The 11,618-nt window shown below is 41.9% G+C and overlaps 1 protein-coding gene across 1 annotated transcript in view; it reads left to right on the plus strand.

The window, feature by feature from the left end:
* Positions 1 to 11,618, plus strand: part of LOC110986882 (dual specificity mitogen-activated protein kinase kinase 7-like) — a 125,285-nt gene that overhangs the window by 2,451 nt on the left and 111,216 nt on the right. Inside the window, exons 2-3 of the mRNA XM_087143142.1 lie at positions 1,829 to 1,952; positions 3,271 to 3,337. Of these exons, the coding sequence (XP_086999268.1) occupies positions 1,829 to 1,952; positions 3,271 to 3,337 (191 nt within the window). The remainder of the gene's footprint in view (positions 1 to 1,828; positions 1,953 to 3,270; positions 3,338 to 11,618) is intronic.

An 11,618-nucleotide genomic window follows, 5' to 3' on the forward strand; every position in this document is an offset into this window, starting at 1 on the left:
TTGTTTCTTCTCCCCAAATTATCTCCAAATTATTAACACTAACCCCCTAGGTTTTTTTGCTTGGGACCCTCCTCAATCCTCCAGAATCTTCCAATTTGGGGGGTGAAAAAATTGGATTTTCCCTCAATCCTCCAAATTTTGAAAAAAATCCCGGAAGTGTTACTTTGATGTGTGCCTACTGCTTCAATCCTTCAATATCCTCTGGCAACTCCTATCATGTCGAGGCAGTGCAAATGGCATTCTTGAGCAGTGCGGTTGATTCAAAAGAAATATCAGGCTGAATTTACGCTTGACTAAGCAAAAACAATGTTCACAAGGTCTTACCCATGACTTTCACGCATGGCATCCTTCGCAATCAACCATGCACTTAACTGCCATTCACCGTCAATCTTCCAAAATCCTCCAAAACCACCCATTTTGGAGGACTGAGGAAGGTCTGGGTTATTGTTTCAAATTGTATATATGCACATGAAATTGTTGGATATTGCATTTGCCTTTTTGGGATCCATGATTTTTTTTTTCCAATGGGAAGTACAGTGTACAATGAAAAATCCAACTTGCATGAGGTGTAAATTCCATCTCTTGACTGTGAATCCACAGTGATAGTGTACATGTACAGGTATTTACCGGCATGCAAGCGGGAACCAAGGGAATATTGGTCACAGCAACATTTCCAACTCCCCCCCCAAACACCAATTGCACATGTTCATCCCATTACAATTCAGCACAAGCACATCAGGACCAGTTTGGTCTCCAGTATCCATCTGCCTGGTACAGGTGTTTCCTTTTCCCTGTCCACAGTGTTCAGTGAACAGTGTTCTAGCTAGGACCATTTTAGTGCCGGGTAAATTTTTGGATTACAAAGCCTAGTGAGCACAGTTCTTAATGCTTTCTGATGCTTGAAATACGATCGAATTGGTACATTTAAATTTTCAGTAATATTTCAGTTCAATTTTTGGAAAATCCATGCTGGGTGGCACAACCAATTATAACCCTGTGTGCCGGGCGGAAATTTGCAGTACCGGGTGGTTGTGATAAAAAGTTAACACACTGACTGAGTGATCCCGTGGCCAAGTGGTTCAACATTGCCATGCAAAGAGTTTTCATCACAGGGTTCAAATCCAGGTGTTGCACTTCAGTTTGAGTTTTGCTTCTAAAAAGTCATAAGAACATCCTTTATCATTTTACATCAAAGATAACGTGTAATTGCTGGACTAACTTTTCCATGTTTTCTTTGCTGGATGAGGGAGAACTTTTTTTGACAGGAAATAAAGTCCAAATTTCACTGGGTCTGAATGCTATCTCGTGGATTCATTGTCACAGCAACAACGGAATAAAAAATAGGCCACAAAGTTTAGATGCATACGTGTGCTCGACATCGCACATTAGAACTCATTTGAAGCGTACTGGTACCTTCAACGTACAATGCACATGTACTGAATGTACAGGTATACCAATACATGTGTAGTTGTACATGTATGTTTATGTGCACGGCAGAAGGACAGTCAGGCGTTTTCTTCCATACAACTCACGGTGCAGTACATGGACTGTACGTGTACATGTATGTCCCTAGGGCGTGTGCAAAATCATATTAAAATTGGAAGATTCAGGACTGTTAGGGTTAATGTGTGTACCGTACATGTACATGTACATGCGTACATGTGTATAAATGATTCATACATGGATACATGTACCAGTATGTACTTGCCACACCATCACGGATTTCATTCATTTCAAGCCCATAGACATGTTGCAGGATGTTCGGCAATGAAGGTTTCTTCCCTAAGCTACTACATGTAATTGTACATGATCTCTGGTTCGTTCCCAGCTCTGAACCTGCCAGATCATGGCCAGTCACCGTCAAGAGGGGGTGGGGTTCAAGGTGGAAAGCACAAGGGCAAAGATTTCAACTTCCCTCGGTCGTCTGCTCCTCAGAGGAACTCCATTGACAGGTACGTTTAATTGTACGTGTACGAGGGAAAAAATGGGAAAGAAAATTTGCGTCAGGGGGATGTGCAGTTTATGGTTGAGTTCACAAAAAGGGGTCACCAATACATTTAGCTGAAGAGTTAATCACCGTTTGCTTAATATAATGCAGGTTGGGTCCAGGTATCCTGTGAACATGGTGAAGATACTGGTACATGAACATATGCACACCACAGATAAAACAACATTATTTTGTTCAGAGGAAAATTTTTTTTGGAAATAAATGTAAATGACAGGGCCCCAAAGACCCTCACATCTGTGACACAGGCATGCCTCAAACGTGTTTTCCAGTGAAATACTGGTACACAATAAATAAAAGCACTTCAATTAAAATAGTGTCATTTAGTGTTGCCTATCTGAAGATACTGTGAAGATGCAAAGCTTAACAAGTCAAGTATTTACAAGTTACATTTGAACCTCAGAGAGTGCCCATTAGCATAAGATGCCCATTAGCATAAGATTAGGGCTTTCCTGATCGCGCAGAATTTTACCCTGCAGAACGGGACATGCTGCCGAAGGCATAATTTGTGCCGCCGCCACAATGCTTTGGAGAATTGAGTTTTCAAGAGCGTTCCACGTTAATTCTGGACTTTTTCAAATTTCCCAGTACGGTATGGATGTTTTAACATCTATTCGTGGTGTATGCTCAGAGCGTGATTATTTTAGATGAATGCCATAAAAGACGATTCTTGTTTTAGAGCAAACCATGCTACCACCATGTCACAAATTAGTGACCCCTTTTTGTGAATACACCCAAATATCAGTCAAATGCATAAATACAGTAGTCTGTATTCTTGTGTTGGCCATCTTTAATTGAAAGTGAGGTTAACCTGTCATTTTCAGAGAGTAAACATAGCTGCAACAAAAAAGTTCATACAAATTCATGCCGGCTTACATTTAAAATAATTTAAAATTTGTGATGAATTTTATGAAAATTTTGAAGCCACATTTAACAAAACTGAAAGTGAGGCTTGGAGCCCAATACAGGTTGGCACCAACCCACTTAACAAATTACACTGAATATGATAGATTCAGGGAACCAGACCAGAAATGGCTGTCACCATAAATAAGGTCAACAGACCTTTTAATCTTGTTCCTGTAATCTGCTTTATAAATTGTGAGCCATTGAATAACATGGTATCGGAACATGTATTATGGGATTTCTTTCAACGATGCTCTCAAATTCCAAAAATGGAATTGTTGAGAAAAGTAACCCGGACAAAGATATATTGTACATTAATATCTTTAGCACTGAAAGATACATATTTGTTTCTTGACCAGTAGCAGAGAGATTGATCGGAAGCTCCAAGAAATCATGAGACAGACTGGCAAATTGACTATTGATGGAAAAGTAAGTATCATTGGTAGTTAACCCTGACTCTCTCTGCCTTTTCGCTACGTTACAAATTCAGTCCTGAAAATTCCTCCCGCCGCGTTCATGCGCATGTATAAATTAGACAGCCTCGATCCTTCATTGGTCTCCTATGTTGCTGGAATATGTTCCGTGAAGAGGTGACCACTGCCTTGGTCCTCCTCAAACTTCAAGCTGTTCTTGTCAACACATGCATGTTGAGGCGGTGCAAATAAACTTGGAGCTATGTGGGATGATGCGAGTTCAATCTGGATGTATATTCAGGCTTGGCCGAACATCAACAACAAAAGTTTCCACCCTTAACCCTAACCTCCAGGGGGTATTTGCCAAGGACCCTGCTAAATGCACCAGAATGCACCAAACCTCACAGGGGTACCCTGCACGATGCACCAGTATGCACTGGTGCATATTGGTGCATTGTGCAGTGAACTAATTTATGTCACTCTCGGTACCTCTAGCTACCCTGCTAGATGCACCGGATTGCACCAGTGCATTCTGGTGCACTAGTTGCTAGGGTGTAAATACCAAGCCTGCTAAATGCACCAGAATGCATACCACCAGATGACTTGTGTTGCCTGCTAAAATGCACCAGAATGCATACCACCAGACGACTTGTGTTGCCTGCTAAAATGCACCAACTTGAGAAAACTTTTTATACCTCTGTTGCATTCGGGTGCATTTAGTAGCGATAGGGTTAACCATGTCACTTGACACTGTGCATCCCTCGAGATCGTGTACATGTACAGGAAGATTCAGGAAGGTAGGTAAATGTAAGTGCGAGAATAAACCGAGATGATTCAAACACCAGGTGTTTCTTGAAAAATTTACAGGGTTGATGGCAATTGATCTTGATCACGATTTCTTAACCCTCAGTCATTCATAGTACAAGAAATCTCGTTGAAAATGGTGGATTTTGGAGGATTAACCCTAACCGCCAAGGCCCTTTTGGCTAGGATACATCCTCGATCCTTCAAAATCCTCCAATAGCCACTGTGAAAATATTGGATACAGTCTCACTCCTCCAAAATCCTCCGATATTTCTTGAATACATGTATGTTCTGTGAAGGGGTGCCCACTGCCTCAATCATTCAAAATCCACCAGCAATCCCTCTAATTATGTTGAGGCACTGTGAATGGGATCCTGTAGCAGTATGGAGGATTTCACACATAATGTAGGCATGAATTTATTCATGGCTGAACATAGACAAGTAGACCTAATCCACAACCTTGAGACAGTGCACCCTTCACAATCAGCAATGCAATTTTACCATGCAGCCTCAGTCCTCCAAAATCCTCCAAAACGGCCCAGAGGATTTGGAAGGATTGATGATGGTTAGGGTTAAGGACTATAATGTAGCGGCGCAGTAAGCAATTCTGGATGAAACACGACTTACATGATGATCACTATACTTGAACCACAAGATGCTCCTCTGCTGATAGACGTATGATCATGATGTCATGCTTTGTTTACCTGTCCACGTGAGCTTTCCTATGGCATTGAGGTGAAACACGATCCATGGAACCCTGGCAGGAAAGCGCACGTGTACATGTAGACAAGGAGTGATGCCATTTAAGGTCAGACAGAATCTTGTGTGTTGTCAACCGGGCCAGCCAGATATTATCGGGATTCTGCTTTGTCATTGGCCTTGTGGACTCGGCTCGTAGCTTCATATAGATGTGTCATGGGTCCCCATGTTGACAACCTTTAATGCACATTTCGAGCATACATCTTAAAGAACATACATGTGCTTAAATCAGGCCTGAATAATGGGGAGAGTGTTCTGAGCAACGGTTTCCAGTGTGACAGCCAAGTTGCAATGTCCAGTACAAGGACAATGGACGACCAAGAAAACAAGAAAGGACCAAAACGTGGTAGTCTCATCTACATTGTACGTTCAGCCAATGGTGCATTGTTAATGTACATGTACAGTCTGTATGTACATGTACATGTGAGTATACATGTAAATGTTGTATGTGAATGAACATGATGAATGTTCATCTACAGTGTACACTGTACATGTCCATTATCCAAATAATGTGTTTTATTTTGGAGTTGCTTGTGTGTCCACGAGTTTCAGATTCCTTGAAAGTTTTGCAGTGAAGAAGATAAGGGGCACTTGTGCTCGCAGTTGTATAGAATTACCACAGGCAGATGCATGTACAAAATTGTACAGGGTACCAAGACCTATTGTACATCTACGTGTACATGTACAGTATATGATATACCGAAGTGTACCAACTTTGCATGTACATGTACATGTAGTTCTCTGCAAGTCATGCAAGATTTTGTTGTTTTTTTTTCTTTTTTACTCTGCTGTGTAAAGTGCAAGGAAATGAAGTCAGCCTACAAATCGTTTGATTTGAAGCCCCTTAGTATACATGTAGACCATGTCCAAGGTTTTTGAGCCCTGTTTAAAGCAAGTATGCATTGCTAATTGATTTATGACGTCAACAACAGGCCCATACAAAAAAAACACCCACCAACTAGATTCCCTTCCCCCTCCCCCCCCCCAGCCAGCTCATTTGGCAGCCTGGCAGAGAGTGACTGTGCACACAGGTCTAGTCCAGGGAAGTTGTAGACTGATCCTAAGTGACTATTAACATAATTGGCCTGTCAGGTTTAATTTCCAGTCCTGGTCTGGAGGGCAGTAGAAGTGTAGACACCAAAGAAAGTTGGCTTAGGGTGGAAGCCCGATGGGGGCTTGACAGAAATTGGCGCTGAGTGGGGGGATTTCCCCCAAGTACTGCGGCTGTGATTGTGTACACTTGTATACCTTGATCGGGGTACATGTGTAGATTGATTGAGCAGTCTTGCCTTTGTGTCAGTTACACCAGTACTTACATGTACATGTATATGACTAGTTAATGTCTCAGGTACCGTAGCGTCTAAACTCGCTTGATTTGGGAATGCGGGACTCGCCATTCTAGGCTGAAGAATTGGAACCATAATCTGAATATGTACATGTGTGTGATAGCAATACATGTACATGTATCCACATGCGCACACGTCAGTACTTTGCACACATGAACAATATAAATGCCACATCTGTTGAATATCTACAGACCAAATTTCTTCTAAAATTTGGATCACTTTGGAGAGTGTCCAGCCTCAAAATAGCACTTCATTCCGTCTGGTTTTTGGATGTTGGGTCACATTTACCCTCATGCTCCCATATCTTCCGAAATACACCAATTGTTTTGGAGGATCTTCCCAGATTCAGCCAGGTTATCATGACATGGAACTTGATCGGCATTGAAAATTTAAGCAGAGAAGTTTCCTGCACAGCGGTGTGTTTTGGGAAGGTCTTGAGGGACTTACAGGAAGGTTCCTTCATATTCATGGCGTACAAATATTAGGGAGTTGAATATATTGCTGGGTAATTTTTTGTGACCTTGACGGAATCTTATGGTAACTTCCGGGGGCTGTGGACTTTGGACTAATGTTGAACAACTTACATGTACATTTGTGAGGAAAGACAGAGAAGCACTATGCTTGGAACCCAACAAACCTGCAGGGGCCAATTTCATAGAGCTGCTTAAGCACAAACTTTGCTTAAGCGTGAAAAAACCTTGCTTAAAAAACAAAGGTCACTAGCTCAAACTCTATCTGATTGTCATGCTAACCAAATGACAGGTAAATATGATCCCAAAACAATATTCATTACATGGAGTTTTGGCTGGTGACCTGATTTTGTAAGCAGAGTTTTCTCGCGCCCAAGCAAATTTTGTGCTTGAGCAGCTCTATGAAATTGGCCCCCAGACAAATTTGGGATCATAAAAGAAGATGAGGTTTAGCACTGCACAGTGCACTATTTTCCTATGAAGGACAAATGCAAACACACAAAAGTCTGCCACCCTTTTCAGGTCTGATCTCTGTCTTGTCGCCAGTGTGCTAAGGGGAGGGGGGGGAGACTAAGGGGGAAAGCTGGAAAGTCTCAACGCCTTGAAGAGACAGATGCTGGCGTGGTCGGCAGGGGCACCGGTACCAACCCGTGCAGGGAGTAGAGCTGTGTTCCTCCCCCGATTCCCCCCATAGGATGTTGCCTGATTGGTTTTAAGTGGACATCCCGTGTGTGCACCTTGGACCAATGAAGAAAGAGGATGCAGCTAATGGCAGCCAATCCCCAGCACACTAGGGGTGTGTACATGTACATACAGGGGACATGTACATGTACATGAAGCATACACATAATGTACATGTACACTGTACGTACATGCACATGTACCGTACATGTACACAACAGCCTGTGTGTACTTGTAGCAATGCATCACACACTCACTTTGACATGTACATCTTTCCATGGGACATGTGTGTACATGTACATGCACAAGTATGTCTGTCATACTGTCAACAACCTATGTGATTCATCAAGCTCTTGCATACAGTATTGGAATGCTACACGTACATGTACATACATGTACGGTACAGTGTATGTACATGTGATGTAGGTTGGCCTCAGCCCTTACACTTACAGTTACAGAGGCAACTTTACGTTACATGTACATGTACCAGTAGGCCTACAATGTACATGATAATGTTCCCAGTAAACCCACTTGTCGTGCAGTGTCCAGGCCTACATGTACGGGATTTGCTCCCAATTTGGAAGAAAATAACATTCAATTTCAATATTGGCTTGCCTATTGCTCAATACATGTACAACAGAATGCAACTTGGCAAAGTTGGGTTTTGTTGCATGGCACAGACGTCATGTACATGTACCGGCATGTTTTCCTACTGAGGGCGTTGGATCCATTTATGCTTCTGTTTCTGGTAATGTCACCCTGAAATAAACCGTAAGTAGAAGTGAACGTTAAATGCAAACATACATGTACATGTAAGTAACAAAATTAATGGAACAATTTTGCTATCAAAATTTACCCAGAATAGCACAGGGGCCAGAACTTTTTCTGGAACCGTTGAAATCAGGCATAACAAGTTAATGACCAAACATCAATAATCAGCTGTCTTTAGAGAGCCAGTTTGTGGTCCAGGAATTGTATGAGTAGTTTATTTCCAAATCACTTTTGGCACTTGGATAAAATGTTAAACATTTAAATTCTGCTGTGACCTGGCCTAAAACATGGCGACTTGCAGGATCTCAGCGGCTTTTTGCTGGTGTTTCCTCTTCCTTCAATTTATGTGTACTTGTATTTTGCAGATTTAAGTCAGATGTGTACAGCACAGCATCAGGGTATTTCCTTGTAAATTTCAAATACTCTCAGGGCTACTTACATGTACTTTCAGGAAACAGAAACATGAAAACTGTAAGTACTGGTTTCAAGTCTTAAGAATGTCAGTCAATCTGACATTTGATGGCTGCAACGGTGCACGTAGAAGGGCCATCTGCCAAACGCACCTACATGCACATGTGGTGTTAACTAAAAGTGGAAGAGTAAGGCGAACTCTCGCAATGCTAGGGAGGATATTTGCTCCTGGGCCTTTCTGAAAGGAGCCGGCCATCAAGTACGCACACCCATGTAAAGGGTTGTGCGAAAATGGAGGAAATGACTTTGAAATGATTTTGATTGAATAATAAGGTTGGGTTCTGGAAATCTGATCATTCCTGTCAGGTGTGACACGGACACCACCTTTTTTGGTGTCCCAGTTATGCGCGACAGGCTAAAAGAGAAACCCACAGGTATGACTAAGATTGGGCCAGATAACCACTGTCTGCTTTACATGCTGACATAACACAATGAGGGGAGGTATTAAATATAAATAGTGGTTTGAACAAGGTGTGCTTATTGTAAGAAAGCAAGTTAATTCTTAACACCAATTTTGACGCATTGGCCAGCATTTCGAGCCAACATGGCCAAGGGGTTTGACTAAAGTACTACCAGTAGGAGCAGATGAACAAACTGCTGTACATGTTCACATATATATGGCATGCAATATTTGTAAAAGTAGGCTACTGGTACCATTCTGATGCCTGCTGTCAGGCATTGAGTGTACGTTGAGTCAAGTCCTTGGGTAGACTGCTGTGGCATGAAAATGCAGTGAAATGTACCCTTGGAACATTTTTATTGGGGGAAACAGATTCTGGTCAAGGTTAGAAAAGGATGAGTCACTCTGACAAGTTGTGATTGTTACCAATGAAACTTCATCCCCTTTTGTAACTCCACCCCCCCACCATCTGTCCACATGCATTCCTGCATCAATCTTGTAAAAGTGATTTTGACATTGTAAAGAATGTTCGCTTTACATGTACAGTGTACACGTACAATGAAGTAATACTGTAGTCCTCCATTTACATGTACATGTACATGTATGTGCTTAGTTCACGGACGTATAAAAAACCCTGGACTTGCAACGCCTTTGTATGAAAAAGAAGCCAACCAGCGGCCATTTTACTGAGCCGAATACAAATGCGTGGGTTGGCTCCATTCTATTGACGTCAAGAAGAACAAAGGCGGGCATTGCCAGTCCAGATTTTATTATACACGTCCGTGCCTTAGTTTAGTCTGGCACCTGTAGATTTCTAGTTGAAATTCAAGTCCTGAAATTAATTGTACTTGATACCCCAGTTTTGTTGGGTGCGGATCCATACACATGTGACCTGCTCTGCAAAAAAGGGTAATAAGTTGCGCAATGCCAAAACATGTAATGGCCTGTTCTATTTGGAGAGGGCAAAGTTTCTTCAAAACGAGGTTTTTTGGTTTTTCCTTTAAAACTTTCTGTAATATTTATATTTTCAGAATATGTGACTACAAATATGGATACTGATGAATAAAGATGAAAAGTGATCATTCAGTAGGAAATCCCACAATGTACATGTATATACCGGTAAATGTAGCATTGTGTTTTCAAGGGCTACACTTGATGAAATTTTATTTAATCCAAAAATGTGGATACAAATGCTCATATCTCCAGAAAGCAGCGCACTGCAGGGGGCATTCATACATCAAATTGTAGCTTTTGATGTACAGAATCCAGCCATATCAAAAACTCATAACCTGAATCTGGCCACTTGCTACCACGTTTTCTGGAGCCGGTCACATACATGTATGTCAAAAAATGGATTTTTTTCCCTGCCAGGGTTCTACATGTACCTCAGCACTAGCCCGACGGCCATTGTCTAGTGAAAACAGCCACGGGCTAGTCAGATGCACCACTTACAGTAACCAGCCTGGCGGACTAGTAAAAAGTAGACAGCGGTACGCGGTGCACGCAGCACATGCGCTGCGTCGTCGAGCTGACTGTACCGGTACAATGTGCATGCCACGTACGGTAGACGTACATGTACCTACATGCACGTTGTATGTACAGTAAGTTACTCTACCTGCACTGCCAATACTCACTATGCTTGCGCTTTCGTACATGTACGTGTGAACAATGTATGCATCGCATATGCATTATGCACATGTGAGACCAACGATCAACACACGGGTCATCACAGTCGTCTCCCTGACCCAATGCCAGCATATGTTTGGGTTACAGAACCAGACTCATATTGCTAGACTCTGAACGAGTTTAGATATGTGAATACATGTAGGTGCGGCAAATGCGGTGCTGTGATTGGTCGGATATTGGTTGCAGCGCGGATTGCCTACGTAGACAAGGCCATCGAGGCACGTGTTTGCATTAAATTCATTTCATAATCCTTTAAAAGGGTTTCAGAATACCATCTGTGTAACTTGGGTGAGTGATGAAATAAAATAGTCATAATCGTGGTGTTTATATTAATTTGTCTCATGACATAATCACAGGTGGCTAAACAGGTTCCACACCAAGCAAAGAGTAGATCTGGAACTTGTATGAATAAGAAGTTGCAATAAATTCATTGATGATCTCTTAATTAAACTCAGTGAGTCAGTGTCTGATTAACCCTAACCCCCCCACCCTTTATACTAGGAACCATCCTGAATCTTCCGAAATCCTCCAATTTTCAACATTAAAAAATTGTGTTCAGCCCAAATCCTTCAAGATCCTCCGAAATTTCTTGAAAATGTCATTTGGAGGTGTGCCTAACTGCCCAAAACCTTCAAAATCCTCTGGCAATTCCTGTCATTATGTTGAGGCATTGTGAATGGTACTCTTGAGCTGTGCAGTTGATTCAAAAGAAATATCAGGCTGCATTTGTGCTTGACTAAGCACAAACAACCTAAGGTCTAATCCATGACCCTCACGTATGGCATCCTTCAAAATCAGCCATGCACTTTTGCTACACACATGAATCCTCCAATTCCTCCACTTTGCAGAAAAGGATTTTGGAGGGTTAGGATTAATCTCATGTTAAACTCAATATTATACATGTTACAT

The sequence above is a fragment of the Acanthaster planci genome, linkage group LG11, assembly GCF_054643075.1.
Source record: "Acanthaster planci isolate LZ-2023a linkage group LG11, COTS_SCS, whole genome shotgun sequence".
NCBI classification, from domain to species: Eukaryota; Metazoa; Echinodermata; class Asteroidea; order Valvatida; family Acanthasteridae; genus Acanthaster; species Acanthaster planci.